This window comes from Nelumbo lutea, chromosome 2 (genome assembly GCF_056320005.1).
Source record: "Nelumbo lutea isolate HS-2025 chromosome 2, American lotus-T2T, whole genome shotgun sequence".
Taxonomy (NCBI): domain Eukaryota; kingdom Viridiplantae; phylum Streptophyta; class Magnoliopsida; order Proteales; family Nelumbonaceae; genus Nelumbo; species Nelumbo lutea.
The window spans coordinates 59,056,907-59,084,071 of NC_142685.1; the positions used below are offsets into that span (position 1 = coordinate 59,056,907).

General features: G+C 40.7%; 1 protein-coding gene across 2 annotated transcripts in view; it reads right to left on the reverse strand.

Moving 5' to 3' along the window:
* LOC148870990 (coiled-coil protein) overlaps positions 1-27,165 on the reverse strand; it is a 109,959-nt gene that overhangs the window by 41,546 nt on the left and 41,248 nt on the right. For both annotated transcript variants that reach the window (XM_088971157.1, XM_088971159.1), the window contains exon 12: positions 6,361-6,493. In XM_088971157.1, the coding sequence (XP_088827283.1) occupies positions 6,361-6,493 (133 nt within the window). The remainder of the gene's footprint in view (positions 1-6,360; positions 6,494-27,165) is intronic.

Below are 27,165 nucleotides of genomic sequence, written 5' to 3' on the forward strand. Positions count from 1 at the left end.
ACCTTGCACTGTTTCATGCCAAACTTCTTTACCACCTCACTGAACCTACCAAACCATGCGCGAGGAGACTGTTTAAGCCCATATATAGCCTTCCTTAATCGGCACACCTTACCATCCTCCCCCTGAGCAACAAACCCTGGAGGTTGCTCCATGTAGACCTCCTCGAGTAAGTCACCATGCAAAAAGGCATTCTTGATACCAAGCTGATATAGTGGCCACTCATACATGGCTGCAAGAGAGATCACAACACGAACTAACCCGATCTTAGCAACCGGTGAGAAGGTCTCTATGTAGTCAATGCCATAGGTTTGGGAGTACCCTTTTGCAACTAATCGCGCTTTCAGGCGTTCAACACTACCATCAGGCAGGTACTTAACAGTGTAAACCCACTTACAACCAACAGCTTGCTTCCCTGGAGGAAGAGCAGCGAGGTCCCAAGTATGATTATGATGAAGGGCTGAGAGTTCTTCTTCCATGGCACGGCACCACCCTGGAGAGGCAAGGGCTTCCTAGACATCTTTAGGAACAATAACTGATGATAACAAGGTAACAAACTGGCGATGGGAAGCGGAAAGGTGAGTAAGAGAAACATAATTAGAAATGGGATGAAGGGTGCAAGTACGTTTACCTTTCCGCAAAGCAATGGATAGATCAATCTCAGATGCCAAGTGGGGTTCTGGTGCCAGATCCGTCGACGGAGATGTAGCTGGAGGAGTAGTAGCCGGTGCACGTGGGCGATGTGTAAACACATGACAAATAGGTGGGCGTTCAACAGGTGGTGGCACCGGAGGCAAGGATTTGGTCACAACTGGAACTAACTGAGGATTGACAACGGGAAGTGGAAGGGGAGGAGGTGATGAGAAGGAAGAAGCATCACCAGACCCCAAAAAGAACGAACTAGACTCAAAGAAACTGACATCAGCACACACAAAGGACCGTCGAGAACCAGGATGGAAACACCTATACCCTTTCTGGGTCCGAGAATAGCCAAGGAAGATGCACTTGAGAGAACAGGCATCAAACTTGTTGTTCCCAGGACCCAGATGATGGACAAAATAGACACACCCAAAAACTCTCGGCGTAAGAGGGAACAAAGACAAAGAGGGAAACAAGACCTGAAACGGGGACAGACCATCAAGGATGAACGTGGGCATCCAATTAACCAGAAAACAAGAGGTAAGCACTGCATCACTCCAAAAAGGTTTGGGAACATGCATGTGATGCATTAGGGATCTTGCTGTTTCAAGGAGATGGTGATTCTTTCTCTCAGCCACCCCGTTTTGTTGTGGGGTGTAGGTACACGAGGTCTGATGTATAATGTCGTGTTGATCCAGGTATTCCTGAAATGATGAGGATAAATATTCGCGGCCACTATAAGAACGAAAAACTTTGATATGGGTACCAAATTGGTTACGAATTTCAGCATAAAATTTTTGGAAATTGGTAAACAATTTACTTCTTTCTTTCATTAAATAGAGCCACGTCATCCTTGAAAAATCATCCACAAAAATGACAAAATATCTGTATCCATTATATGACATTACTTTATAAGGACCCCAAACATCTGAATGAACTAATGAAAAAGGACTCGACACACGGTTATCAACCCTAAAACTAAAGGGAACACGATGGTGTTTCCCAAACTGACACGACTCACAATCCAAAACAGAAAGATGACTCAAGGACGGAACCAAGGACTTCAAGACTTTGAGCGACGGATGACCAAATTGGCAGTGCCACTGGAGTGGAGAAAGAGATGACTGGAGAGCTGTTGAAGTTCTACCACCACCACCGTCAAGATAATACAGTCCACCTGCTTCATGCCCTCCACCAATCTTCATCCCCGTCTTGAGATCCTGAAAGACACACAGAGAATGATAAAAGGTAATGGAGCAGTTAAGTGATTTGGTCAGCTTACTAACAGACAAAAGGTTAAAAGGCAATTTAGGAACATACAGAACTGATGAGAGGGATACAGGATCTAGGTCAACATTACCAACACCACAAATTGAGGATGTGGACCCATTAGCAAGGGTGACAGATTGTGATATTGAGCAATGAGACAAGGAGGAAAACACACCTGGAGTTCCAGTCATGTGATTGTAGGCTCCAGAGTCAATGATCCAGGGTTTGGGTGTAGATGCCAAACAAACCATACCTGAGTGAGCAAAAGTTGTCGTGTTCTGTTGTGATTGGATAAACCTCTCATATTCATCATGTCACCGGTCGCGGCATGATTGGCCCAGGTTGAGGGAGGACCATGTAAATCATAACAATAGTTGATGGTATGTCCATCCATACCACAATGAGTGCACTTCCTCGGGCCTGAGCTACGTCCTCTACCACGGGCTCCCCCTGAATCTCTGCTCCCAGTACGATCACCCCCACGATTATAAGTAGACCCACCATTGCCACTTCGGCCATATGCAGAACCACTACCAACACCACGGCCAGACTGAGCTCCCCGTGCTCCACCTCTACCACCACGACCTCTCGATGAAGCAAAGGCAGATCTATCTGAGATATTAGAGTTCTTAGTAGATCCGATAGAAATCCTCTAAAGTCGAGCAAATACCTCCTCTAGGGACGGAAGAGCTGATCCCCCTAATATCTGAGTCTGTACTGGTTCATATTCAGACTTTAGTCCCACCAAAAATCTAGTCACATCAAGCTGCTCTCTCTGTTGTTGCTGAATCTTGACATCAGAAGTGAGAGGATGATAGACATTCAACTCATTACGTATGTTCCTCATGTTGGCATAGTACTCCTCAAGACTCTAATTGCCCTGTTGCAGATTAAAGTACTCTTGATAAAGCTGATAAACTCTGGTTGTATTGTCCTGCCCCGAATACAATTTTTCCGCATGGTCCCACACGTCTTTGGCAGTATCAAGGAACATGAAGTTCACACTAATCCTGGGTTCCATCCTATTCCACAACCATGTGATGATCTGAGCGTCCTCTTGCTCCCAATCTTCATACTCGTGAGAGTCAGAGGAGCGTTTCTCCTCTCTGATATGTTTTACCTTCTTCTTTGCCGTTAGAAAGACTTCAACGGATTTAGCCCAAGGCACATAATTCTCTCCATTTAACTTAATGGAGGTCATCTGAACATTCAGGTAGTCTGTAGGCATCATCACAATTTTTCCGCATGGTCCCACACGTCTTTGGCAGTATCAAGGAACATGAAGTTCACACTAATCCTGGGTTCCATACTGTTCCACAACCATGTGATGATCTGAGTGTCCTCTTGCTCCCAATCTTCATACTCGTGAGAGTCAGAGGAGGGTTTCTCCTCTCTGATATGTTTTACCTTCTTCTTTGCCTTTAGAAAGACTTCAACGGATTTAGCCCAAGGCACATAATTCTCTCCATTTAACTTAATGGAGGTCATCTGAACATTCAGGTAGTCTGTAGGCACCATCACACTAGGTTTATAATCATTACTGTCTCCCATTATGTTATCACCAATACTGCACACTTGCTGAATTCTATTATCACTAAGATCTGCACACTACACACCACTAGGTCACACCTGTCACACTGATTGCAGCACTAATTGTTGCTGGAATGTGTGCTCTTTACACCACAAACCCTGCTCCTACAACTACCTGAAATCTCACCACTATATGATCATATCTCTTCCTTCAACATGCGCAAAGAAACTAGCATAAACCCTAGCACTGACTGGCCGAAACACTAGCAAATGATCTGAAACACACCCCCTATTTAATCCATAAACCAGAACTGAAATCTCTTACCTTATCGCTGAAGTAACACCCATGCGAGCAGGAGAGCAGTCCACACACAACAGCCGCTTCACACACAACAGCCACACACAGTTCGGCCCTCTAATCCTCCTCTACTAGGAGAGGGCGATCTCAGAAATCACAGCAACCGACCACATACGACCTGATTGGAGGCATAGAGACCCCCAAGGGAAGAGAGCGATCACTCCTTTTCAGCTCTTTCCCTTATCTCCAATCGAACACAGAAAAAAAAGGAAAACCCTAGATAGGGTGCGTAGAGAATGAACCCTAGGCAAGCAGAAATCTAGGCAGATTTAACCTGCTCTGATACCATGTTAGAATTCAGGTCTGCCTTAGAGTTTGGCCTGACTGAGTTCAGTTATGTAGAAGAAGAGAGAGGGAGAAAGAGAGAAGAGAGAATTCTGGTTCGAACTGAAAGAGTCAACTTGTCCTCTCCCATTCGGCCAGTAAGAATTTATATTAATATTAAAACATAACTGAAAAGACCTATGTGCCCTTACTTAAGTTAAGAGCACATATTTCAACACAACATTACAGATCAGCAACATCAATCAAGGTATAAAGACAGAAATACCCCTACGCTAACATCCTCTTTGTGGGCAATTTCTTGTCACCCTCCTTGTGCTTTCTCTTTTTCTTTTTTCAATGGGTTCGACTATGATATCGGAAAGATGTGATATCTGAAAAGCTTCTGACCATCAACTGGAATCATAAATGTGGTAGCCAATCAGGTGTTATTTATCAAAATTCATGGGTGGGTTTTGATTGGTCAAAACTCTTTTGATACCATGTCTTTCCCGCATCATAGATTTTCCCTTTTTCAATAAAATTTCTTTTTTTATTACCAAAAAAAAAAGAATAGCTCTCAATTTCAAAGTTTGTTCTACCAAAGCATCCAAGAAAACTAAAGTGGCATCAGCATATTGAAGATGGGAGACAGTTAAACCTTCTCTTCCAATCTTGAACCCTGTATCAAACCTGCTTCCACACCTTCATTGAACACTATGCTTAGAAACTTTGCCACTAACACAAATAGCATAAGAGACATGCACCTTTGTCTTAACCCCCAAATAACTTAAAAGAATGCAGTTAAGTCTCCGTTAACTACAAATTAAAAGGACACTGAAGACAATGCAAACAAAGATCCAGCTTCTCCACTTCTCACCAAACCCATACTAGACATCACCTCCTCCAAAAAGCCCCACTCTACACTCAATAAGTATCTTACAAATCACTCCCATCACCCCACTTCTTATTCTTGCATCCACACACTCACTTGCTATAAACACTCCATCCAAAATGTCTACCTTCCACAAATGGCATTTGTGTAGGACCCACAATCTCACGCAATGTTGACCTTATCCTTATTGATAACACTTTTTTTATTGCTAACAAGATAAAAGAATTTTTTAATGAAATACTTTACCTTTTCTCAGAAAAAAAAAGACCAAAGAATTTTTTAATGAAATACTTTACCTTTTCTCAGAAAAAAAAAGACCAAAGAATTTTTTATCCATTACAAGAACTTATATTGAAAAAAGAAAAGAAAAAAAAAAAGACAAAAGGTACACCCTTGCAAAAAGAGACAAAAAAGTAAAAAGAATTTCTGCACCCCAGCTAATAAAAAGAGACTGTCAAACCTCAGATCAACAAGAGAGCAACATACAAAAGGCTTCTCCACCCCCACCAAAAAAAAAAAAATTAACAAGAATAACAGGCTGCCGAACTTCAGATCTAAAAGAGGCTCAAGCAAACAAAAGGCTCTACTGAAGGAATCACAGAACAACCTAAGTTAAAAAGAAATGTCTGTGGACAGATTTGTAAATAGAAATGTTATTTATTTTATTAATTTTTGTATTTTCTCTTGTCCTATTATAATAGGATGGGATACTTGTAGTTTTTAGTCTGTAAATATCAACAAAAGGGCACTTTTATACTTGTAAATAGCTTTTTCCCTCTTAACAAAAGTTACCCTTTGGAGGTGGGAGTATTCATTCGAATATACCTCCTAAAGCACTTCTTTCTCTTTCTTGCTGGTATGAAACCTAGAAAAGGGTGACATGGTATCAGAACCATGAAAGCCTGAGTTGTTGAATGAATCAACATAAAGTATTTAAGATGTAATTCAAGAAAGCAGGGAGGTTCTTTTCAAGCTAACAATCTATCTTCTCTGTAGCAGCATCATGAATCATGCTCTATAGAGAGATTCAAATCAGTATCGAATCAAGTTTCAGATATAAGTTCAATGACAGGAATTTTGAAGATTATAATGCATACTTTATGGAATTCAATGAACATATTTTATGGATGAAGTATCAAATATTCAGGTAGGCTGGAAATTGAGAATACACGAGCAATTTCGATCTTGTGTATCTGTATAATCTAATGGAGCTTGTGCAAGGGAACTTAGATTTGAAGGTTTTCTTGGATCATTGTGCGCCAAGAGTGAAAAAAAAAAATAGTGGCATAAATTTAGTCATAAGCAACAAAGAATCATAGTTAACATGCCAAAGAGTGTATAAAAAACAATCACTGTGGAAGAACAAATTTGCTAAATCAAACATACACCGCATACGTGAAGCTCTACTTACATTTTTATCAGGCTGAAAGCTCATAATTGCATAATATGAAGACATCAACTTAAATAGCACACTCAATGTGCTTAATAAACATTGTCTAAACTTGGATTCAGGTATCTGAAGGCAGAGATCACTGTATGTAACCCTGGAAAAGAAGATTTGGATAAATATGATGTTTAGAAATCAGCACTGTATTTAGATTGCGTCAATTAACCAGATTCAAAACAAACTTTCTTCTTATAGTGGCAAAACATCACTATATGAGTTAAAAAAAAAAAAAGGAAAACAGAAAGAACAAACACATTTGCTGTGTAAGTCATCAGGATATTAGGTAATCAAATGATTAGAAGACTGATATATGAATCATCTTCTTCCATAAACTTAAATTGGAACAGTGGTGGGCAGAAAACTAGCATCTTTGAGTTTTTTTTAAGATAAATAAAGAAGAAAATTTTATTACTAAAATGAGAAAATACATCGACCATAGGTGACAAGGAGTCACCCCCAGAAAACAAAAAAAAAAAACAAGAAAAAATGATGAATTCACCATTCCAACATGCAAGAAACATAATCCACAATACAAGAAGCCTAATCATGCATTTAAAGTGCGCCTAAAGTCAGATCCAAAGTCTTCTTTCCTGAGGCCTTCAAATTCTAGAAGAACCAGCTCCCAAGCAACCATCTTTTTTTTTTTTTTGATAGACAAACATAATATTATTATCAAATAGATCTAATAGTGAAAGCATTACAAGCTGCCCTTTGAGAGGCATGAGATTTTACCTCTCCTAAGAAGTGATATTTACATCAAAGCAAAGACAAAAAAATACAGAGCAGCCCAATATAACTGGTCCCTTGAGGCCCCTTGCTTAGCTAGACAATCAGCTAAAGCATTTGCCGTTCTGCACCCAATGTGAGGTGACATTCATGTTCCTTGATAACTCGCAAAGAACCATTGAACCTAAAAGCTTAAGCTGTTAAGTGAGGTCCTTGAATAGCTTTTTTTCTCTAACAATAACCAATTAGCTTTCCTCAAAAAGTCCCTGTAACACCATATCACTGAACCTGGATTTGTAAACCAGCCCATAATAACTTTGGAGTGTCCTTCAATTACCAGATTCTGCACTCCTAGTTGGCATGCTATCTGAATACCTTGTACATCCACTAGCAATTCAACTCTGTTAGAGACTCCTATTCCCACTGGAGCTGAGAATAAGGCTAGAATGTTGCTGTCTTTGTCTCTCATCACCCCTCCTATACCTGAAGGGCCTGTGTTACCTTGACTACTTCCATCAAAACTCAACCTTACCCATCCATCAAAAGGAGGAAACCACACTGCTGGTATCCAATCCTTCCTTGTAGAACTATTAGCCACGCCTATCCAGTTCCTCCAAATATCATCAAAGGAAAAGCTTTGAAAAGAACCCAAAGTTCTAAACCAATGGATTGCACTAGCCAGAATGCAATCCTTAACAGAATGAAGGTTTCTTTCCCTTTTCTTGGAAGTCTTGCATTTCTTTCTTCCCAAATTGTCCACAGTGCAGCTGCTCGAATGCATTTCTACATGATTCTACCTTTTCTGTAGGCCAAACAAAAAAGGACGGATCAAACAGCTGACTTACAACTGTGGTTAGGTTCCATCTGCATCCAAACAAGGCAAAGATCAAACACCAAACACCAGTTAGGGGAAAAACACGTGAAAGGTCTTTTCTTTTGCAAACAGTCCAAAGTGTTGATCTTTCCATTGATAGACTCAGACATTTAAGTTCTTTTCCCTCTCTTCTTGAAACTAGATAGATTCCTACATAAATGTAGAGTAGAAGAAACATTGGAAGGGTTTAGTGGCTAGAGCTCTACCCAGAGTTACTTCTGATCGTTGCCCAATCCAATTAGGCCCTGAACCTCCAGGGTTTGGACCATGACCCTTTAGATTTGAAAACATGTGATTAACTCACCCGGATTTTGTGTGTAAGGTTGGGGGAGTGCTGGAATTAAGAGTTGAGGGGGTGAATGGAAGGGAGTAAGGTTTCACAAAAAGCTGAAGAGGTTGAGATCCAAGATGAAGGAGTGGAATAGGGAGAATTTTGGAAGGACAGAGGAACAAAAATAAGAAAACAACTGAAAACTACAACTTATTATATAAGGTTTTCCAAATTACACAATTGAGACCCCAACACTTCCCCAAGATCCTCCCTAGAAACTTGTTCAAAATCTAGTAAAATCAGCACCCACTCAGCAATAGATTTGCTGGCAATCACCCCTAGCCGGTCCATTGACCAAGATTTGTCTTCAAAAATTCTTCAGTTCCTTTCCTTCCAGATATTCCAGCATATTGCAAAAGGGATACAGTTCCAAATTATTTTTTCTTTCTTGCATCCTCTTATCTTTGGTCAGGAAGAAAAAATAAATAAATCTGCAGGTGATCTTGGATGAAAATCTCTAGCCCCAAACATGGTTGTGAACAAACTCCAAATAAAACCAGCAGTCTTGCATGAGAAAAACAAATGGCAAATGTTTTCCTTCCGCACTCTACAAAAAAAGCACACGTTATCCATATCAAAACCTCTCAATTTCAGGTGTTCTACTGTCAAAATGTTGTCCACTGCCACTAGGGGTGGCCACAAGCCGAGCTTCTCACGAGCTATTCGAGCTCAACTCGTGAAAAGATCAGCTCGGCTCGGTTTAAACCGAGCTTCGAGCAAAGCTCGAGCCCGATATATAGGCTCGTTTTCTAATTGAGCCGAGCTTGAGCCTAGTAAAGCTTGGCTTGTGAGGCTCGCAAGCCTAATCGAGCCTAGTATAATAAATAAGTAATTTATATTATATATACATACATAAATATAAATATATATAATAAATCATTTTAATTATATATAATAATACTTTTTATTTTTTATGTATAATAATAAATAATTTTCATAATTCTTAATTTTTATGTAAAATAAAAATTATTTTGATATCTATAATTTTTATTTTTTAGAAAAATCTTGGCTTGTAGTCGAGATCGAGTCGAGCCAAGCTGAGCTCAAACTTGCGAGCTTTTGAACCGAGTCGAGCTCGAGCTCGAGCTCGAGCTCAAGCTCGAGCCTAACACCATTTCTGCGAGACGAGCTCGAATAGCCAAGTATTCAGCTCGGCTCAGCTCGCATCCACCCCTAATTGCCACTAACCATGCAAAGTCTTCAACCCTGGGGGGAACCGGATTTACCCATACACCTCCAATTTGATCTAAGCTTGAATTGTCCCTAGATAGAGCAAGGTAGTAGGATTTCATAGAAAATGTCCCATTTGAACATTCATTCCACCACAATCCATCTCTTGATCGATCTGAAAGTTTCACCTTATCTAGATTCTACAGCAAAGCAATGCATTCATCGACTTCCCTATCTAGACGGGTCTTCTAAACTTCAGATACCAAACCAATTGCACCCCCCCCACGTCTTTCATAACAATTACTAATAAAATAGAAATTTCAGCCCTGACCAGCCTATACAACCTTGGATATAGCTCACTCAGCTTGTCAACCCCACACCAATCATCAACCCATAACCTAATTCTTGCTCCCTCACCTACCAAGAAACTTGTTAAGCTTTTGAATTCCTAATTGAACTTCATAATCCCTTTCCAAACACTCACCCCATAAGATGATCTAACCTCCCCTGTCTTCCACCCAAACATAACCACCCCATACTTCCTAGCCACCACTCTCCTCCATAGTGAGTTTTCCTCCCTCCCTAAGCCAAATCTCCATAGCCACTAACAAGTCAAAGCCCTATTGAACACCCTCACCCTTCTAGAACCCAGCCCACCCCTCTCCTTTGGTATGCACATCTTTTCCCATTTTACCAAGTGAAGCTTCTTACCCCCTCCCACACCTTTCCATAAGAAATCCCTTTGAATCTTCTCCAATCTTTCAGCTACTTTTGGTGGTATCTTTAATAGTGACATATAATAAGTTGGTAAGATTGAGAGAACACTCTTAATTAGAGTTATTCACCCCCTACCCAAGGAAAGGTATTTTGCTTTCCACCCATCCAACCTCTTTTCAATCCTCTCTAGAATTGGTCTCCATAAAGTATTTGTGTTTGAAATTGCCCCAATCAGCATCCCCAAATAAGAGAAAGGGAGCTCCCTAATTCTACACTCAAAGACCTTTGCACACTCCAAGATAACTTCTCTTTCAACTTCCCCAACTCCAATCAACACACTCTTAGGTAAATTCACCTTCATCCCTATTAGAAACTCAAAATTTGCTAGAATTGCTCTCAAATTTAGAACCTGGTCCACTGATGCAACCAGAAAAATGAAGGTATCATCTGCGTACTGCAAATGGGAGATACATGGCCCATCTCTGCCCACCTTGAAACTTTCAATCAAACCCAACTGACTAGTCTTCCCCAACAGCAAATCCAACATCTCCATGACCAGCACAAAGAGCATAAGAGAAATTGGGCTCCATTGCCTAAGACCTCTTGATGCTTGGAAGAACTCTAAAGACATTCCATTTAAGGATTGAGAAAGAAACTGTGGACATTCATGCAAACAACCAACTTCTCCATTTCTCTCCAAATCCCATAAATCATTGAATCTCTTCTAAAAAAACCCATTACACATGATCATAGGCTTTCTCAGTATCAATCTTACAAACCAAGCCCGGCCTTCCACTCCTCAATCTCGAATCTATACATTTACTTGCCACTAAAACTCCATCTAGGATCTGTCTACCCTCCACAAAAGACATTTGGGACTGGGATACACCCACCACCTCATGCAACACTTTTGTAAGTCTCTTCAATAACACCTTGGCTAACAATTTATACAGACTGCTAATCAAGCCTATTGGCCTAAAATCCTTCAATTCTACAGCACCATCCTTTTTTGGGATCAAGGAAATAAAAGTAGCACTAACCATCCTCTCCAACACTTTGTCCCTATGAAACTCTTTAAACATCATGTTAAACTTTTCCTCCAGCCAGTTGTTTAAAAGTGCAATAAAATAAACGCAAGACGCAAGGCAAGGTGCATGCCTTTTCGAAACAAGGCATAAAAATACAAAAAAAGAAAATCAAAAAATGTAAAAAATTTAAAGAAAATTAACATAATATTAATAAAAACATAAACTTAAATTTCAAAACAAATATTTAAAAAACCTATTATCTAAAATTAAAATACATAAACATCCTGTAAAACATATTCAAATTAAAATTTAAAAATAAAACCAAACATATAAAACATTTTCAAGCATGTAAAACCCACAATTTTTTTTCCTCAATTGCATTACTTCAAATAGCTAATGTGATGTAAAGCATCTTGCATTCTTGATTCTATGAGTCGCCATTGTGCCAATCCCCTCGAGTCAAGCCCAAACAAGTCCATGTTTGGGTCTCAAAATCTTTATCCTTACACAAAAAAAAAAAAAAATGATTTTATACTATAGAGCAGGATGGGCAAAATGGAGGGGTCTATGTGACATGCACATACCACTTTGATTAAAAGAAAATTTCTGTAAGGCAGTTGCAAGGCCAGCTGTGTTGTAAGGAGCAGAGTGTTGGGCAGTCAATAAACAAGATATCCAAAAAATGAGTGTGGAAAAAAATGTGAATGCTAAAATGGATAAATGTTAAAACTAGAAACGATAGGAACAGGAATGAAGTCATTCCTAGGTACCTAGGAGTAGCTAAATAGGTGATAAAATGAAAGAAAGTAGACTAAGATGGTTTGGTCATGTGTATAGAGCAATAGAAGACCATCAACAGCTCCAATTAGAAAAAGTGATTTGTTACATGTTTGATGAGGCCTGGATGAAAGTCTGTGTCTTCCCCAAAATTTTCCATCCTGATAAACGGATAATCAGCAGGTTTCTTTGAGAGCTCCAGAGGGCTTAGGCAAGGAGATCCCCTTTCTCCTCTGCTCCTTATTTGTATTACTGAAATCCTATCTCTCTTCAGTCAGAAGGCAGCTGAATCTGGTTGTGGGAAGGGTTTGCAATTTCCCCAAGGGAGGAAAAAGTCAACATCCTCCAATTTGTTGATGACACCTTATGTTTCATAGATGCATCTCAGGAGCAGTTAGAAAACTTATTAGAGATTCTTATCTGGTTTGAAGTAGTAACAGGTCTGAAACTCAACCTTAATAAAAGCCAAATTATCCCAGTGGGTCAGGTTCCTAATTTGGAGGAATGCACCAAATTAATGGCTTGTCGGGTGGAACAGCTTCCTGTTAAATATTTGGGACTGCCCTTGGGAGCTAAATGTTCTTCTTCAGCCATTTGGGACCTGGTAATTGAAATATTGGAAAAAAAATAAAAGCTCTCCTCTTGGAAGGCAAAATATCCGTCTTTTGGAGGAAGAGTAACCCTTTTAAAAAGTGCCCTTTCAAATCTTCCTAATTATTTTCTTTCCCTTTTCCCTGTCCCAGAAAAAGTGGCAAAGAGACTAGAGACTCTCCAAAGTAATTTCTTGTGGAGGGGTTGGGAGGAAGAAAAGAAGATTCATCTTGTCAACTGGGATCAAATATGTTTTCCTATGGAAGAATGGGGACTGGGTTTAAGCAAAATCAAGGTGACTAATTCGGCTCTTCTTAGTAAATAGATTTGGAGATTTGCAACAGAAAGGGGAGCTTGGTGGAGAAGCCTAATAGCCGCCAAGTTTGGGGTAGATTGGGGAAACTGGAGATCGAGATACCCACTTCCTAATTGGGGCTGCTCTTTATGGTGTAGAGAAAACTGATGTGGGCCCCACAGCTATGGTCCCACAGTACTTGTAGGGTAGAAGGTGTTCTAGTCTTCCTAGGGTTAGCTATTGGTTATTTAGTTGTTTCGGTTGTAGGGTAGAAGGTGTCCTTTCCATGTAATGAGCATAACCTATAAATATTAATTAAAGTGGCAGCAGCAGAACATTAAGCTTCTGCTCCTCCTTTCAACTCTTGTGTTCTACTGTTTCTCCTCCCTCTTCCTCTTCTTTCCACTCACCTTTCTTCTTATTTTCGATCCCGAAATCCATTAGGGTTCAAGACTGATAACAGTCCTGAACTTCTACTTGGTATCAGAGCTAGGGTTTCTCATGTGAGTCTAGTCCAGCCGACCACATGAGAACCATCTAAGGCTGGAAGCTGCGAAAGCAGAGTTCGTTGACTGGTTCTTGGAGATCTCCAGAGGATTAGAAGCTGTTTGAAGAAGTGCCACAGTTGAAACGAGTTGGTGATCAGGAAGAATCAGAGAAGGCTAGGGTTCGGGTAACCTTGGTAGGCAGCGAACTGCATCCTATTGTAAGTCTTTTATTTTCTGAGAGAAGTAATATCAGAGAAGATAGGTTGGACCTATCCAGTAAGGGTGGTCGAACCACTCTAGGGTTTTATCTCTCTATTCTCTAGGGTTTTGTCTTATCCCTACGGTAAACCCTAGTATCGGACTGAACCTTGTGATCTTATCCCTGCGGCAAACCCTAATAGTTCTCCTCAACATTGATCAATTTTAGGGTTTCATATTAACCCTAATACAAACCTTATCCGTACGGTACTGTCTGGAGTGTGCATTTTAGGACTGATTAAAACCTCAAATTGGCTTCAACATATCAGATTGTTCTTCAAACTGTTTTTCAGTTTTCTTTTGGGGTTTCGAACACTTCTAAAGGGGTGAAAACAGTTCGGATTGTTGCTGCTGTGTGTGGTTATTGATTTCAGATCAGTTTTATACATGTTTCATGCACATCTACTATGAGTACAAATTGGTTCTATACTGATTTTGTGATTGTGGTTGGTAGTCCTAGAGCTGGTTTTGACTGTAGTAACCCTAATTTTGAGACTTCTGGTTCTTGACCAAAATGGAGTTTAAGAATCAGGCAGAATGCAGTTTTGGGAACAGTAGTTATAATGGTGGTTCTGAGACAGGTTTTCAAATTACAACTGTAAAGTTTAATGGATCAAACTATTTGGAATGGGCCCAATCAGCCATGATGGCTATTGGGGGAAGGGGCAAAGTAGGGTATCACTTGGGAGATGTGGCAGAACCATCCAAGGGAGACCCTATGTATACAAGTGGGTCCAAGAAAACTACTTGGTTATGGCATGGCTCTGTAATGCTATGCAGCCCCATACCAACCAAAATTACTTATGGACAAAGACAACCAAGGAGATATGGGATGTGATGAAAGAGACTTACTCCCAACCCCTTAATGTTGCCAAAGCATATGAATTGAAATGTGAGGTGAATTCCCTTAAACAATGAGAGAAACCGGTGTCGGTCTACTTCTCTACCTTGAAGTCCCTGTGGCATGAGATTGATCACTTAGATGCTCTTGAGTGGGAGAGTCCCAACGTTGCTCAGATACATAGAAAGCACATTGAGACAAACAGAGTGTTTGAGTTCCTAGCAGGACTGAATTCAGAATATGATATTGTGAGGCAGCAGATTTTGACCAGAGATAGTGTGACCCTCTCTCAGGCATACTCCTTAGTGCACGGTGAAGGGATCAGGAGGAAAGTCATGATGCAACTTCAGCCGCTTACACCTGCCTTGGTAGCTGTCAAACCCAAAACAGAGGGTGATTCAGAGAGGGACAGAAAGAATGAAGTAAAAGGGATGTGGTGTGTGAGCATTGCAAAAAACCTAAACACACAAAAGAAACATGTTGGAAGCTGCATCCACATTTGGTCCCGGCAAAGTTGAGAAATAAAACGGGTAATGCTCATGTGGCTATGACTACTGATTCAGCATCCTCCTCAGGCACAAGAGGCACACCATTAGAGACCTTAGTTGCAGTTTGGGCTGCTCTAATACAATTGAAGAAGGAAATTGGCAGTTCAGCTCAGTTACCGCAGTCATCGTCAGCCCCGGCCACATCGGCCTTTGCACACTAAGGTACTCGAGCCTCAACCTACCATGCCTCCGCTCCAGGTACTACTGAACCTTGTTAGGTAATAGATTCAGGTGCATCCGACCATATGACTAGCTTGCCCTCTTTGTTTACTACTTATTACTTATCTTCTGGTAGGGATAAAGTATCTATAGCTGATGGCTCTCTTGTCCCTATTTCTGGCAAGGGTGACATCAAACTGTCGAATACTATATCCTTGTCCTCTGTCTCGCATGTTCCTAAACTGGATACTAACCTCCTTTCCATTAGTAGTATCACCAAACATTTGAACTGCTCAGTAACTTTCTTTCTTGACCGATGTGTTTTTCAGGACCTGGAGACGAAGAAGGTGAATGGGACTGGCCGTGAGACGAATGGGATCTATCTGCTCGGGGAGAGATCTCGTCGGGAAGAGTCAGTGGATAAGAAGTTACTTGTTTCTCAGGTTGTGAGTCCGGTTATGCTTTGGCATAACCGATTGGGTCATTTATCTTTACGGTCCTTGAAGAGTCTGTTTCCTACTTTGTTTGAGTCTATTGAGTCATCTCAGTTGAAGTGTGAAAGTTGTGAGTTTGCTAAACATTGTAGAAACTCTTATTCATTGAGTAATAAAAGGAGTAATAGTTCTTTTGATATTGTGCATACTAATGTTCGGGGGCCATATCACATTCCTTCTATGGGTGCGTACAGATATTTTTTGTTATTTGTTGATGACCACACCCGGTTTTCTTGGGTTTATCTTATGCGTTCACGAGATGAGGTGCCTGCCCTGACCCAAAACTTCCACCAAATGATCATAACCTAGTTTGATGCCAGGATCAAAGTACTTAGATATGATAACGCAAAGGAATACTTTGCTAAGCCATTGGCATCATACCTCCTTAATCATGGGGTTATCCACCAGAGCACTTGCCCTCATACACCTCAGCAGAATGGGGTTCCAGAAAGGAAGAATAGGCACATCTTGGAGGTGGCTAGAAGTATTATGTTTACCTCCAATGTCCCTATTCGCTTCTGGGGTGATGCTTTCCTTACAGCGGTATATCTTATTAATCGGATTCCTTCCTGGGTTCTTGATATAAAACCTCATTTTTCCCTTCTATACCCCAATGAGGAGTTGTTCACTATTCCCCTCAAAACATTTGGTTGTACCTGTTTTGTTCAGCTTCTCGGTCCCCATCACTCCAAATTTGAACCCAAGGCCTCCAAATGCATATTTCTTGGTTATGCACAAACGCAAAAGGGTTATTGTTGTTATGATCCTGTCTCAGGGAAGAAGTTTGTATTCATGGATGTCACTTTCTTTGAGGAGACACCCTACTATTCTTAGGTCTCTCCTCAAGGGGAGAGTAGTGAGCGTGGAGATTTGGGTCCTTTTCTTCAGGGAGAGTGCAGTGAGGACAGGGTAAATACTTTTGGGGTTGTTCCCTTACCTATTCTAGTTGGTGATGAGGGCTGCAGTAGCGAGGATGGTCAGAGGGATCGGGAGTTGAGAGTCTATCACAGGCGATGCAGGCAGGTTGATCACGGTAATCAGCAGTCCCGACCAGCTCCAACCTCTTATACGGCTCCAAGTCCAGATATTACAGTTCCAGGGCCCACAGAGACTCCTTCCATTGTTGCTACCTCACCCTCTACTGATGACCTTGACCTTCCCAATACACTCCGTAAGGGAAAACGGCATTGCACCACATCTACAGCCCACTGCATCTCCCAGTTTTTGTCCTATGATCGCCTATCTCCCTCCTACAGGTCCTATCTCACCTCCGTTGCTGATGTCCCTATTCCGAGAACAGTGCAAGAAGCCCTATCAATCTCGGAGTGGAGAGGTGCAATGCAAGTTGAAATGGATGCCCTGTTGAAAAATAATACCTGGGAGCTAGTTGGCTTGCCCAAAAAAAAAGAAACCAGTTGGATGCAAGTGGGTATTTACTGTGAAGCACAATGCGAATGGTTCCATTGAGAGGTACAAATCTCAGCTAGTTGCAAAAGGGTTCACTCAGACTTATGGTATAGATTACTTGGAGACATTTGCCCCGGTAGCCAAGATGACCACCATTCAGGCTCTATTATCTTTTGCAGCAAGCTACACTTGGCCTTTGTACCAAATGGATGTTAAGAATGCCTTCCTGAATGGGGACTTGCAGGAAGAGGTTTACATGCAGTTGCCTCCTGGATTCGATGATACAGAGGCAAGTAAGAAGGTCTGTCGGCTCAATAAGGCATTGTATGGTTTGGAACAGTCACCTAGAGCTTAATTCGACAAATTCATACTAGCCCTTAGGAAGTTCGGTTATGTACAGGCCCAGTCAGATCATACACTGTTCATCAAGAGGGTGGATTCGTCACTGACACTACTTGCAGTATATGTTGATGATATTGTGGTGACAGGAAATGACAACCATGAGATTGAGTCCCTCAAACAGTTCCTTCATCAAGAGTTTGAGGTGAAAGATCTGGGTACACTACGGTATTTTATGGGTATTGAGGTTGCTAGATCTAAACAGGGGATCTTTGTCTCTCAAAGGAAATATGTTTTAGATCTATTGGCTGAAACTGGAAAGTTGGGTGTCAAACCTGCAGATACACCCATTGAACAGAACCACAGGATTAGTGCAAAGAGTGGGGAGCTGCTTGAAGACAAAGTTATGTTCCAGCGGTTAGTGGGAAAGCTCCTATATCTATACCTCACTCGGCCAGATATCAGTTATGTCGTTAATGTTGTCAGTCAGTACATGCATTCTCCTAGAACCACGCACCTTCTAGCAGTAGAAAGAATACTAGCATACTTGAAGAGATGCTCGGGTAGAGGTATACTATTCAAGAACAATGACCACATGAAGGTGGAAGTCTATACGGATGTCGATTGGGCTGGGAGTGTTGATGACAGAAGGTCTACCTCTGGATATTGTGCTCTTGTGGGAGGTAACCTGGTCTCTTGGAGGAGTAAGAAACAAAGTGTTGTCTCCCGATCCAGTGCTGAAGCTGAGTATGGGTCAATGGCTAATGGAGTGGCCGAAATTCTTTGGCTGAGATCACTTCCTGAGGAGTTGGGTATTGAGTATAAGAAGCCCCTGATGTTGTAATGTGATAATCAAGCGGCTATTAATATAGCACACAACCCGGTGCAGCATGACAGAACTAAACATATTGAAGTTGATCGACACTTTGTATGAGAGAGGGTCTCATCACAAGAAGTGTGCCTCCCATACATCACCTCCAACATGCAGCTGGCAGATATCCTCACCAAAGTTGTACCACGGAAGAAGCTAGAGGCGGATCTATCCAAGTTGGGAATGATAAACATTTATTCCCAACTTGAGGGGGAGTGTAGAAAACACTGATGTGGGCCCCACAGCTACGGTCCCACTGTACTTGTAGGGTAGAAGGTGTTCTAGTCTTCCTAGGGTTAGCTATTGGTTATTTAGTTGTTTCACTTGTTATTTGTTACTTGTTATTTCAGTCTTATTTTGATTTGTTTGTTATGTAAAGACTAAGGGCAGATCTGTCCTTTCCATGTAATGAGCATAACCTATAAATATTAATTAAAGTGGCGGCAGCAGAACATTAAGTTTCTGCTCCTCCTTTCAACTCTTGTGTTCTACTGCTTCTCCTCCCTCTTCCTCTTCTTTCCTCTTACATTTCTTCTTATTTTCGATCCTGAAATCCATTAGGGTTCAAGACTGATAACAGTTCTGAACTTCTACTTATGGAAAGGCATAATGAGATATTTTCCCTTGTTTAGAGAGGGTTTAAGCTTCAAAATAGGCGGAGGAGACAGAATCAGATTCTGGAAGGACCTTGGTGGTTAGACCACCCTTTGGCTGAAGATTCCCCTTTCTTTTTCAGTGTGCCACCAATCAGAATGATTTCATTGCTGACTCTTACACATTCTCGGGTAATGAGGTGACCTGGGTTCCACAGTTCAGAAGAAGCCTTTTTGATTTGGAAGAGGAAGAAGTTATGAGATTGTTGGAAATTTTACAAGCTCAAAGGATTGACTGTAATCAGGATGACCAGTGGACTTGGAATTGGTCTAAAGAGGGTAGCTTCTCAGTAAAATCAATGGCCAGTAGATTCAGTAGTAAAACTGTAGTGGGGGATTTTCCATCTAAGCAGATTTGGAATTCAATTAGCCCCTCAAAAGTGAATTTCCTTGTCTGGACTATGGCTTTAAATAAATACCTGTCCAGAACCAACCTAGAAAGAAGAGGCTTGCAGATCCCTGATGACTCTTGTGCTCTTTGTGAATCACACCCAGAGACTACTGATCATCTTTGTATTCACTGCCCGATTGCCGCCCAGGTGTGGGACCATTTCTTACAGGCTGCAGGGATTTGTTGGGTCATGCCAGAATCTGTAAAGGATGTGCTCTGCAGTTGGAAGATCAGCAATTTAAAGAGAAAAGGGAAGCTAATCTGGAGTACTATCCCGGCAGCAGTGCTCTGGGCCATTTGGTCTGAGAGAAACAGCAGAATATTTAACCAAAAAGTGAAAAGTCCAGAGGAGATAAGGCAGGCGGCAGTCAGCAAATTGATGTCCTGGGTTTCTGTCCCTCCAGAATTCAAACATTTAAATGTATTCCAATTGTTGAGATCTTAGTCGATTTGGTGTTTGTAATGGGGGGTGTCCCCATTCCTGCCATGTCTTTGGCAGGTTTCTACTTGTATCTCCAAGTTTTTCTAATAAATTTACCTTACTTTTTCCAAAAAAAAAAAAATGTTTGATGAAGCCATATTTTGTATTTGCATGTTTTTTTTTTTTGTGATAGGATCCCAAATTGTTGCTTTTTGGGTAGCTTTGTTCACATTTGGGCCCAGGGGTATTTTCATCATTTATAATTCGGATTCTGGCCAGGGGCAGTTGGGTGCACAACTGTTGACTTTTGTCTCTTGGGTCTTTTGTAACAAAAGTTATCTTTTGGGGGTTTTTGAAGCTAATTTTGTTCTTAAGGAGTTGTTTGTGAAAGGGAAACATTCTATGGGCTTATGTGTAAATACTTTAATTGCCTTCTCTAACAAGCCATTGAATCTTATAAAAGGGAAGGGGGTTCTTTCTGTAGGGGTCTTTTTGGTTCTCTCTCTTGTTTGAGATGTAGCTCAGCCCCAGCTAGGATTTTCAAGTATTGAGAGCTTGGGTTTTGAGGAGTCAACCCATTTCGGCACCTTCCAATCCCTCTATCGCTGCATGTCCGCACAAGAGGTCAACTTGATGCCATTTTTAATGTAACATAACTATTCGAAGAGGAGTTCTACTTCAGGTTCAGGTCTGAAATCCCTAAAAATCCAACTTGTTTATTGTTTTCAACTTGGTATTACTTGTGATTATTGTTGTACATTTGAAATGCTGCATGTAACTTGTTTTTCTGTCCACATCAATGTTGAAGGGGCTAGAAGAGGTAGGGGTAGACCAAAAAGGACATGGGTAGATGTAGTAAGAAATGATTTAAGTAAGCACTACTAATATGATAGTGGATATCGCTTTAAATAGAACAAATTAGCAAAACAGGTTTCATGTAGCTGACCCCATATAGTTGAAATAAGGCATGGATGATGATTATGATAATAACTGTATAGAAACAAGACCTCCACCCAAATTCATATAAGAAATGTTTTATTTTTCTATAATCATCATCTGAAACAATTTACGATGGTACTTCCTCCAATATCCACATCCCAAAAAAAAACACGACAGAATGGATAAAAAATCCATTTTAGACTTCCAGGCACATGCGCTTATCACCACTGAAATAAACCTCCCTAACTAGAAAAAAATAGCATTAACCTATACTAGGAGCATAGTTTTCAAGGTGCCAACGTGAGACTAGGAGACAAGGGGGTGCCTTGTAATAGTAGTAGTAGTAGTAGTAGTAGTAGTAGTAGTAGTAGTAGTAGTGTGGGAGGAGGAGGAGAAGTTTTTGCTACTCCTGAAGCAACATCCTGTAAATATTCCATAAATACCAATCTTACTCCGGAAGCAGCATCCTGTAAAGTTTTGATAATTCATTTTTAAATGTAGTTCAATGTACACCTCCCTAGCACAGTTGTACTATGTTACCCAGATTAGGCAAAGACTCAGTTGGATAAAGTATAGAATACGGAATTTAAACTAAGAACCAAAGAATCCAGCATGATACAGCACCATTGTACAGGTATCCATTATTATATCATTTTTCACATCTACAACCTCTATGTCAATAACGTTCATTAGAACAAAAGTGTCATGTATGCAATGACAAAAACAAAAACAAAAACAAAAGTAAAATTCAATGTTGTACTCTTTCCTTCACAACAATACAGAAATTTATTGTTACAGATTGTAGAGAAGATGGGCCGAATGGCCCATAGGTTATTTATTCTTTCTTGTTATTTATGTTTCTTTTCTGTAATGGGCCTTATTCTGGGCCCATCCTGTCTATATTAAGTTCTTTGTAAATTCTTGCCCACCTAAGGGCCTCCTTGTAATTATTCAAATATATCTAAATAAAAAAATGTTAGGGTGCTGAGAGAAGGTAGGTTCGAAACTCTCATTCTCAGACCCTCATTGCTGAACTCTCAAGCTCTCCTCTCTTCAGTTTTCTTCATGGTATCAAAGCGTATCTGAACTTGAATATCATAGGGCTGGAAGCTTAGTCACATACTGCCTGATTCTTGGAGGTCAGTGGACGAGCCCAAGACTAGAAACTCTTGGGGAAGGGGTTCGGTGGCCAGGAAGAATCAGACAAAAAAAAAAGGGGGAAGAAGAAGGGGAACAGCTCGGTTCTGTTTTTTGAAGCTCGACTGTGTTTGGATTGTTGAAGCTCGAACTGTAAGTTGTAATCAGTTTTCTGCTCTGAAGTTCGATTGTGTTTGGACTATTGAAGCTCGACTGTGTTTGGACTGGTTGTTCTGTTTTTGAAGCTCGACTGTGTTTGGACTGTTGAAGCTCGAACTGTAAGTTGTGCTCAGTTTCTGGTTGTTCTGTATTATCTTCGACTGTGTTTGGACTGTTGAAGTGTCCGAAAACCCTAGCTGTTCTGTACTACCTTTGACTACATTAAATCTGGTTTAACCCAGAAATTTCTGGGCTGTTTTTTCTCTTCTTCTTGGACTGTTAAAACCTGCCGAAACATCTTTGTAACAAGGTTGTGTATTGTTACTCATATTTTGGCTGTTTTAAGGGGTTGTACGAACTGTTTTTTGGGGTCTTTTCTCTTCCTTGACAGTGGAACTGTCTCTATTGCCCACATTGTGTTTGTGAAAAGGCCTGTTCAGCAATACCGATTGAATTTACTCTTCTTGGCTGAGTGCACAGTGCCTAGGAGTTTCTTATTACTTCTTGAAAGCTGAACTCAGTATATTGTCTTCTTGTGGTCGGCTTAAATCTGTTTAAAGTGTTTACATGATGTACTCCTCAGAGTTAGAAAACAAAAGTGGTGCTGAATATAGACTGGTTCAGGGAACTCCAAATGATTCCTTATTGAATGTGACCACAGTTAAACTAGATGGAACTAATTATCTGGCATGGTCACAATCAGTAAAGATTCATGTTTGTAGTAGAGGAAAGTAGGGATTCATTTCCGAGAGTAAGCTCCCCCAGAAGATGATCCATCCTACGGAAAGTGGATGCAAGAAAATTACACTGTCGTTGGGTGGCTTGTGAACTCAATGCAGCCGCAAATCAGCCAACACTACCTATGGATGAATTCAGCAAAAGAAATTTGGGACAGTGTTGCGGAAACCTATTCACAAAAACTCAATGTGGCCCGGGCATATAAATTGAGATGTAAAGAATTTAAGACAAGGGGAGAAACCTCTTGTTGTATATTTCTCAACCCTGAAGTCCTTATGGCAAGAGATTGACCTAATAGAAAGTGTACCTTGGGAAACCACCAATGATGCAAAGACCTATTGAAAATTGGTTGAAAGGAACAGGGTATTTGAATTCTTAACTGGACTAAACCCAGAATATGACATCACAAAACGGAATATTCTTTCCAAGGAATGTGTCTCTTTGTCACAAGCCTATGCATTGGTGAATAGTGAAAAGAGCAGAAGGGTTGTTCAGGTTCAAGGGGCTGATATGAATGATCACTTTGCCAATATGGGGATTAAAACCAAAGGGAATGCTGGAACTTCTGGTGGCATAGGAAAGAAAGAAGTTATATGTGAGTACTGCAAGAAATCAAAGCACACCAAAGATAAGTGCTGCAAACTACATCCTAATCTTGTTCCTAGTCGGTTTCAGAAAAAGTATGATAGTAAAAGATCAGGAAATGCAAATGTAGCTACCGGGCTAGATAGTGAAGAAATGTCTGCTTCTGCACAGTTGGCAGCCATGAGAGCAGAATATGAAAAGTTTGGGAAGATGATCAGTCAGCTGAGTGATGTGACCTCTTCTTCCAACCCTTCAGGCAATTCTTCTACTGCTTCAGCATTTGCTCATTCAGGTATAAGGGCTTCTGCCAATCATGCTACCACTTCAGAATCTCAAGATCCCTTTGATTATTGACTCAGGTGCTTCTGACCATATGATCAATCTTTCTACCCTATTTGTTTCATATGACTTGCTCCCTGGACATGATAAAATCACTTTAGTTGATGGTTCACTTGCCCTTATCTCTGGTAAAGGAACCAACAAGGCTACGGATTCCTTGTTCCTACCTTCTGCCCTTCATGTACCTAAACTAAATACAAATTTGTTGTCTATAAACAGTTTAACCAAGTCACTAAACTGTTGTATAACCTTCTTTTCTTCTTACTGTGTTTTTCAAGATCTAGAGTCTGAGAAGGTGATTGGGAGTGGCCATGAGGCGAACGGAATATACCTGCTTGATACCCCAGAACAATGCACTGATCATCTTGGGAATGCTGCTCTTCGATCTGTTTCTTTGGAGTCTGTTAGTCGGATTATGTTGTGCCATCGTCGTTTTGGTCATTTGTCTTTTTCTGCCTTGATTCATCTTTTCCCTAAACTGTTTAAGGGAATTAGTTTGTCTAGTATTCATTGTGAGTCTTGTGAAATGTCAAAGCATTGTAGAAACAATTATCCTTTGAGTAATAAAAGATCTTCTTTTCCTTTTAATATTGTGCACTCTGATGTGTGGGGGCCTTACAACTTACCTTCCATGGGTGGCTATAAATTATTTATCTTGTTTATTGATGATTTTTCTCGATTCACTTGGATATTCCCGATGAAGTTCCAAGACTTGTAAGATAGTTCCATGAATTTGTTTTAACCCAATTTGATACCAGGACCCCAGAACAGAATGGGGTTGTTGAGAGGAAAAATAGGCATATTGTTGAAGTTGCAAAAAGTATCTTATTTGCCTCACATGTTCCTACCAGGTTTTGGGGTGATGTTGTTCTTACTGCTACCTATCTTATAAACCGTATGCCATCCAGGGTTTTGAGGTTTAAGTCTCCCTTCAATCTTCTTCATCCAGACAAAGACCTTTTTCCTGTTCCTATTCATGTCATTGGCTGCACTTGTTATGTGCATGTTCCAAGTGTCCAAAGGCATAAATTTGAACCCGAAGCTCAAAAGTGTATCTTCCTTGGTTATTCCCCCACACAGAAGGGTTATTGTTGTTTAGATCCAAAGTCTAGCAATCAGTATGTCTCAATGGATGTCACCTTTGATTAGCTTTCCCCCTTTTATGGTTCCTCTCCAGAAGGACATTGTCCACAGGGGGAGGATTTGTCACAGGTGTTTGCTCTTCCTCTTCCTGTCATTGTTGAGTCTCTGGATGTGTCTGCTTCTCCTTCAAATGCATCAAGGGTGGATCAGTCGTTCATTTCTCCTTGTCCCAGTACTCTACCTCCTCGTCCTATCCTCAATCCCAAGGTGTATCAAAGGCAAAGATCCAGAAATGTGCAGGTTGTTTCTCCTACAACACATGAGCCTCATACACTTCCAATCACAGAATAGACAACAGGTACTGTTTCAGCATCTTTGGATTCATCCTTCCCTGACCTTGATATTCCCATTGCTGTTAAGAAAAGAAAACGAAAGTGCACTACACACTGCATTTCCAAGCACCTTTCTTATAGTTTGCTTTCACCTCCATACTTTGCCTATCTCTCTTCTGTTGCTTCTCATCCTATTCCCAGGTCTGTGTCAGAAACTTTTAAGATTCCAGAGTTGAGGGATGCTATGAGATCTAAAATTGATGCCCTATACAAGAATGACACATGGGAAGTGGTGGATTTGCCTGAAGTGAAGGATCCAGTCGATTGCAAGTGGGTGTTTACTATCAAATACCAAGTTGATGGCACTATTTAAAGGTACAAGGCCAGGCTGGTTGCAAAAGGCTATACACAGACATATGGGATTGATTATTTAGAGACCTTTGCACCTATTGCCAAGATGACATCTGTGAGGGTTCTTCTATCTTTAGCTGCTCACTTTGACTGGCCCCTTTATCAATTGGATGTGAAGAATGCATTTCTGAATGGTGAATTACATGACGAGGTTTATATGTCTCTTCCTCCAGGGATATATGGAACTGATATGAAAGGGAAGGTATGCAGGCTGAAGAAATCTCATTATGGACTAAAACAATCCCCTAGAGCATGATTTGAGAGATTTAGAATAGCACTTGTTAACTTTGGTTATGTACAGACACAGTCCGATCATACTCTTTTTGTGAAGAGGAGTGGACCTCTGGCAGTATACCTCATTGTGTATGTAGATGATATTGTAGTGACTGGTAATGATGTTTCAGGAATTCATGATCTAAAATCTTTTCTCCATACAAAGTTTGAGATTAAAGATTTTGGGGACTTGAGATACTTTCTTGGTATAGAAGTGGCTCGATCCAAGGATGGGATTCTTATCTCCCAAAGAAAGTATGTTCTTGACTTGCTCTCCGAGACTGGAAAGATGGGTGCTAGACCAGTTGCTACTCCTATTGATATTAGTCATAAACTCTCAGCCTCAGAAGGGACATTGTTAGAAGACAAAAGAATCTTTCAGTGACTTCTTGGGAAACTTTTGTATCTATGCATGACTCGGCCAGATATTGCATATGTAGTCAGTTGCATTAGCCAATTCATGCATGCTCCCCGAGACACTCATATGGCAACAGCAGAGAGAATCCTATGTTATTTGAAGGGCTACCCAGGAAAAGGTATTCTATTTTCCAAGTATGGTCATATGAAACTTGAAGCCTACACCGATGTTGACTGGGCCGGAAACATTGATGACAGAAGGTCTACTTCTAGGTATTGCAGCTTGGTGGCTAGCAATGTTGTTTCTTGGAGAAATAAGAAACAAACGGTTGTTGCTCGGTCCTCTGCTGAAGCAAAATACAGGGCCATGGCACATGGAGTATCTGAATTATTATGGCTAAAATCATTGATGGAAGAACTTTGAGTTGAATATGACAAGCCAATGATGTTGTACTGTGATAACCAGGCTGCCATCAACATTGCTCACAACCCAGTGCAACATGATAGAACCAAACATATTGAAGTTGATCGACACTTCATTAGGGAAAGGATCTCTTCGGGTGAAGTGTGTCTTCCTTTTATCACATCTATAGGACAGTTGGCAGATTTTCTCACCAAAGGCATTCCCAAGGCAAAACTTCAGCATGATACCAGCAAGCTTGGCATGATTGACATCTATGCTCAACTTGAAGGGGAGTGTAGAGAAGATGGGCCGAATGGCCCATAGGTTATTTATTCTTTCTTGTTATTTATGTTTCTTTTCTGTAATGGGCCTTATTCTGGGCCCATCCTGTCTATATTAAGTTCTTTGTAAATTCTTGCCCACCTAAGGGCCTCCTTGTAATTATTCAAATATATCTTAATAAAAGAATGTTAGGGTGCTGAGAGAAGGTAGGTTCGAAACTCTCATTCTCAGACCCTCATTGCTGAACTCTCAAGCTCTCCTCTCTTCAGTTTTCTTCACAGATCAAAAGCAATGAAAAGTACAAGCTGAAAAGAAAATAAATTAACATGCAAAAAAAAATAATGACTGGCAG